This window comes from Haemaphysalis longicornis, unplaced genomic scaffold (assembly GCF_048455015.1).
Source record: "Haemaphysalis longicornis isolate Haplotype H1 unplaced genomic scaffold, Haemaphysalis longicornis Haplotype H1 scaffold_1, whole genome shotgun sequence".
In the NCBI taxonomy this organism is placed as follows: Eukaryota; Metazoa; Arthropoda; class Arachnida; order Ixodida; family Ixodidae; genus Haemaphysalis; species Haemaphysalis longicornis.
The window spans coordinates 177,419,686-177,425,914 of record NW_027526203.1 but is presented as its reverse complement, the minus strand read 5'-3'; the positions used below and the strand labels follow the sequence as shown (position 1 = coordinate 177,425,914).

General features: G+C 49.4%; 1 protein-coding gene across 1 annotated transcript; it reads left to right on the top strand.

Moving 5' to 3' along the window:
• Positions 1-808: 808 nt before the first annotated feature.
• LOC144167440 (uncharacterized) lies at positions 809-3,456 on the top strand. Its single transcript, XM_077696703.1, has 2 exons — positions 809-2,374; positions 2,444-3,456. Exons 1-2 carry the CDS (start codon positions 1,413-1,415, stop codon positions 3,261-3,263), a joined length of 1,782 nt encoding a protein of 593 aa, XP_077552829.1. The 5' UTR covers positions 809-1,412; the 3' UTR covers positions 3,264-3,456.
• The last annotated feature ends 2,773 nt before the right edge of the window (positions 3,457-6,229 follow it).

Here is a 6,229-nt window from a genome sequence, read left to right as displayed (position 1 = left end):
AGCAGCTGTGCGCCAAGGCTAATGCGGACGAAAAACTCGCACAGCACGCGTTAAGGCATGTAATCTCTGCTTTTGTTTCCCGGCCCGGCAGCGCAGGCATGCAGCGCTTATTACGGTCAAAGAAGGCGTGGAAGCCAAGGCGACGGGCACAGCGAAGAGGGTCACAGCCATCGCGCTGATACGGGCCGCGCATGCTCACATTCTACCTATCTCAAACCAGGCGTTATCACTAGGTGTCTCCCGCGCACTCCGGAGCACCCCGCTCGCGCGTTATAGAAAAGCCTTTTGCTGACTGTACAGCGAACCTGTTGTAAACCACTACACATTCTGGTGGGGGCCAGTATGAAATGTTCCTCGTCCTCTCCGCGGGCTTTTCACTTGCCCTGGGATTCTCTGGCGGCTAATGCCACGTACTGCTTATCCTGACGCATGCGCTCGGCGTTTGGGCAAAAACTGCTGGGTCCCGCTTAGCCTGACACTTGAGCTCGCCCTCGAATAACGTCAACACCCATTTTCGATAGCAGCTGAAAACCTTATCTTTACCAGGAACACTCCGAGGGAGTGGGAGAGGGGGGGGGGGGCGTGCTTATCATACATCATGCGGTTTAGATGCTTGATTTGTGTTTTGGGTTTTTTTTTTTTTTGCCCTGAGCTGTATGCTGTATGTCTGATTAGGCCTACGCATGCGCTCGGTGTCTTGGGAGAGAATTGATGGGCCCTGCATGGGCTTACAACGGCACTAAATTTTCGCGCCAAAGAGAGGCTAGCAGCTTCCCTGTAAAATTGGAGCTAACGCTAGCAGTAATCGGGTTAGCGCTACTTCCAATGCCTTTCCCGCGGGCCAGCGCAGTTCAAAACAAACCCGGTGGCTTGCTTATGCAAATCTACATTTGTTGGTGACATACTTCGCAATGTACAATCACTCTCCAAACCATACCGCGTGGTCAAGGTATATTTTTAACCAGTAAAATCAACAAACCGAAGCAACAGCATGAAGAAATTGAATGCTTGATAAGTAAATACAAAAACGTGGCAACATAAGAATTTCTCACCGATATCGCCTTATCTGACAACAATACAGCAAGTGCAGTTACAAAATGTGGCATGTGAAAACGGCAAAACTTTGCCACCTCGTGCGGGCTGAGAAAAACAGCATATGTTAAAGAACGCACACTCTTTTAATGTGCTTCGGGCTTGATTGGAACTGCTGTGTAGAAAGCCGTTGTAGTGGCTAGTTGTGTAATTTAGTTATCTTATTTATTGAGAATCAGAAACATTATTGGAAGAGCAACGGGATGTGACAGCAGCATATCAAGCGACATATAATCTTCCCAAAATTGGCTAAGAGCGCGTTATATTGAGCCCTTCATGAGCCGAACTCTCGAAAGTTTTCACGCAGCTTCCGAGCAAGCATGGCTTCTGATGACCCACGCCTGCCTCACGAAGTTTGGTGCAAGGTTCTCGAGTACCTGGACGCCGAGTCTCTGCTCGCAGTTGAAACGAGCGATTTACTGTCTTTTAGTGTTTTCGCTGAACGGAAGATACGTCGCCGTGTCACCCTGAGCCCACACTCGGACGTTGCCATGCTGGAAGCCATAACAGCTCATGTTTGTTTGGACGATGTCGAAGTCTTGCGGCTTACGAATTGCCTCTTTTCGTGTCCAGTGAGACTCCTTCAGTGCATTTCTGTCTTCAAAGGCCTACAAGAACTGTGTTGCCTCAACTGCCGTCTGAGCCCTCGTGCGCTTTTCAACGCTATCTCCGAATCGCTGCCTGCTTTGACACGACTTGAGTGGTCGTTGTTCGACGACGACGCCTATAAGCAAATTACAGACGCCATGATTTGTGTCTGGGTTACAGTGTGGAACTTGCGCTACATGTATGTGGAAATCGCAGCCAACCGAGTAGCCTTCGCGCTTCTCATCACAGGCCTGTACTGCTGCCCACGTCTGGATGAAATGCACGTCCACAACATAGGGACAAACCAGCTGGTGGCAATCGATATTTTCTGCCGTTCACTGCGCGACAGAGGTGAGATTCGTGTTTTCACGTATACGAGTCGAGAGACGGATCGCCGAACGATGTCCTTTGCATGCGCGTGCAAAGAGCGGGACAAACAAACGTCCAGTAATCGCCGGCTCAGTGCTTTACTCTGTGGCAACGCCGCTTATCGTATGCAGCCGACTAGTTATTCTAACTGTCTTTACCTGCCTGAACTCATCGCGGCGCCAGAGCGAATGGATCAGAACCTGCGACAAGCGATACTTTGTGTCACGATCGACGACAACACTCCTGCAGAACTGGAACAAGTTGCGCATCGGTCACTGTGGGGTCGCCTCGAAGCTCTGACGATTGCTCTGGTGCCATCTAATGGGTACGTAGGCTCGCCATATATTCCGCCAGCCTACATTTCCCCACTTAACGCTTTGCTTGGTGCTTGTAGCGTGCTGAGTGAGCTCAATGTTAACTCAGTCCACTTCACTGAAGACAAAGACTGCTGCAAGATTCTTTCTGCTCTGGGCAACAGACAGCTGCGCGCTATTTCGATTGCCGCTTGCGGCACGCAGTCCCCGGTGTCAATTTGCCAGCTGGCTGGGTCGTTCCCGAACCTGGAACAGCTGGACGTGCGTAGTTGCCATGATGTGGTTGGTCCACCTTGCGGAATTTGTCGCTCACCTTTCGACGCATTGAACGAAGAGACCATGGCAGTTCTACACCAAGAAACGAGACTGTCGAATCTGGTACTCAACGTATATGAACTGCATTCGCTAAATTTTCTCGAGAATTGCAGAGTGCAACGGCTTGGTGTTTTGTGGCGCGGAGACGTGGTGCGTTGTGCTGGTCGCAGATCGATCGGACAGTTGTTGCGTGAAAACCTACACCTGCGTTCACTCTCGTTTGTTTGTTGCACAGTCGCCGTGGAAACATTGTGCTCAGAGCTCGGCTTGGGACTGGTGCCAACATTACAAAGTTTGTGCATTGTTTCTAATGTACAGGAGAAACGTGGACGCACCGAACGGGCAGTCCTGGTCTTTGCCAGAAGCCACCCTTCATTGGCAGTACTGCACGTGCATTACGTATCGGAAAAAAGTTTGAACGACCGAATCACATGGATTCGAAGATGGCGTGACAATGTTCTGTATGCTCAACCTCAAGTACCGGACGACGACGTGTTTCTTCCCGACGGACCGTGCATTCTCGACTGTCACATGTCCACTTACATCGGTCTCTTAAAGCCTCACAACCAAACGTGTGAAATTTGATACTGACGCCATTCGGACATTTGGGGATTGGGTTAACGTTTTAGGAGCAGAGTTTTTTTTGTTTGTTTTTTACACTTGTGTTGAGCTGTTTATTCACGCACGACGGACTCGCGAAACTCTTTCGCTGTATGCTTGACACCTTACTGCACGTATCGTTATCACGTATAGTTGCAAATAATCTGAATTGTTGCTAGCTATTTCCTCCTGCATGCATTGCTCACTGTGCTATTTGGCAAATGTGCGCTAGATCATTGTTTCTTATTCAGTTCTTTGCGCTAGTATGGCGGCCTCTTGAAAGGGCCCCTAAATACGAAAAGCGAAAACGCCCGTGGGTTCAAGATTTCTGCACGAGTTAAAGATACTCAGGTGGTCGAAATTAATCCACAGCCCTCCACTACGGCGCGCCTCATCGCCTCTGTAGAGACGGTGCGTTAAACCTCATAGTCAAACAATAAAAGGGGCCCTCAATAGGTCGCTATCTCCGGCGCGCTATCGCAGGATAAGGGTTCTTTTGTTTGTTTGATTAAATATGCATTCTCGTCACCATTCAACGGAGCATTGACGTAGCTTTTTGTCTCTGATATATCCTCAATAATGCAGCAGGAACGGAAGACTACAGCGGCGCTATTGGAGGGTTCCATCAAATGCTGCAGCCAATTAGCGCTTCGGGCTGTGGGGGAAGCCGCCAGTGGTTTCGACGGTTCGTTCGGCGTTTACGAGATCGGCACTACGGCAAGGCGTATCTTTGTTGGGACGCATGCCAATTGTCGCCATCCATCACACATAGCTTAGCTAAGCTTGTTGCCATAGGGGGTCGTTTACAAGAAATAAATAACCTTGAAAAGCAAGGAGCGTCTTCTGCAGGCCCAAACGCTTCGCGCACGACCGCGGCAAGCATTTGTCTGCATTGTGCACAAGGACCGCGCATGAAGGGGAACACACCGCAGCAGCTAAAACTTGCCACCGCCCTTTGTATCCGTACTGTTGCTGAAAATCAGATTACAAATGCGTGAAGGAGGATCATAGCGCGTTGAAAGATTGTGCTGGGGATATCGTCGCCGGCGCGGCTTTATAAAGCGTTGACCGAATAACTGCGGTGATGCTAAGCCTTTTCTGCGCCATCCGACCTCGGAGGCTCCTGTTCGCAGCGACAGAGTCGCATGCTAGCAATACAAACGGGGAGCTAGTGAGGTGGAAATCTTCAATTATGGTCGTGAGCGAGCATGTTGTTTTCGCTGCCCTCCTATCTGGCCTTCAAACGCTCTGGCTAGAACTGACATGCGGTCGCTATAGCACGGCCGACGCGAGAAGCAGTGCCAAGCAGCCAACGCAGCCAGTATTTAGGGCGAGCATGCGCGTCGGCTGCTAAAAATGAAAAACCGGATGAACCGCCGAACCGAGACAATGGCTGCACACACCTCGGAGCGCCAGAGCCCTGTCAAGTGCCTCTATGTTGTTTTGCACCAAGCTTATTAACACGTAGCATTTACAGCGCTTTGAAGCGAGAGGAAAGGGCGAAAGCTCTAGGCTTTATAGTCTTCTCAACCCTCTTTTACTAAAAAAAGGTTCATTTTTAACACTCCTAAACCTACTTACCACGAGCGAAAGCAAAGACTGTGCACACAGTGTTTCCTGAAAGTTTGCCGTTTAGATTTCGCAGCCTGACGTACAGCTATCTCTACTGGATGATTGGATTGTTCGTTTCGCTTGCGCTGCAGGGCACGCACAGGCATCCTAACCGGCGCGCCATCGTGCGCGAGATAGACAAGCCATGTACTGGCAAAGAAGCGTTTTCGTGCGTGTGCATCGTGTTTATCTTTAGTGTTACTTCCTGGAAAGTAAGTCAGCCCAGTATTTTCATATATCAGTGGTTGAACCTTCGCCTCGTCACGTGTTTCGCTTGAACTAAACCGCACTCATAGATGACCCAGCCGCCGCTGGGTGATGAGGCACACCCGAAGCAGCCGTTTCACCGTCGCCTACGTGGTTGTGCAACTGCGAAGCTCCGATAAATGCGCAGCGTGCGCAGGAAGGAAGGGGCCGCTTGCGCCCAGGCGGTTGGAGCTCATGGCAACGCGATGAATGACCTTGAAAGATGTAGTGTAGTAGAGATTTCGCTCTCAAAATCATCCTAGGTATCCGATTGCTTCCCTGTGCTCATTCACAAATATCCGAAGGTCTTTCAGTGGTGCGCTAAAACGCGGTGCCTGCGTTGTCGCAAAATCTGCTGCGCATATCGGGTCGAGTGCGCTATCAGGGCAACTAGCGATTACAGGAAGTGCTTCACGCATGCCGAGCAGGCTACCTTTTTGTATGGTGCACCGAGTACACTATGGCACATATCGTCTTTACTGTGTAACTTGTGTATTTGCTGAACTGATCGACGACGTAGTGTGCTCTGCACCGAAACAAATCACGGTGCCATCATTTAGTTGTGACACGGAAGGTATTTAGACATGCCTCGTGTGTATCGCGATAAGTAGAGCGTCATAGCTTTCTTCCTGATGGTTCGTTTGCCTCGTCTATACTGCAATACGATTTCAGAGACTGGTTTCTCTCGCGAATCATGTCTATCCTTAAACGTGCGGGTAATTTCATAGAACGATAGATTTTTATACTTAAAACGGCGGTAATATATTTTTAAAACATTGGCGGAAGAAGACGTAAAACCCTCTCGTTGTATTCTGCTGACATTATTTGCGATGTGTTATTTCGGAGTTGCAGGTATAATCGCCAAACATTCAAAGGCCAACAATGGAGGAATCCGTGGGTTCCTGTGTCACGCTTACCTATTCTGGGGCGGTCTGCATATTTATTTATTTGCACAATACTGCAGGCCCAGTGAAATGATCAAGCAGGAGGGACGTAATTATGAACCTTGCAGTATGGGCAACAGAAGGTCGAGAACATGAAAAGCGCAAAAAGTAATGGGATAACTCAAACAACCAACAACAACAAAAAAAATT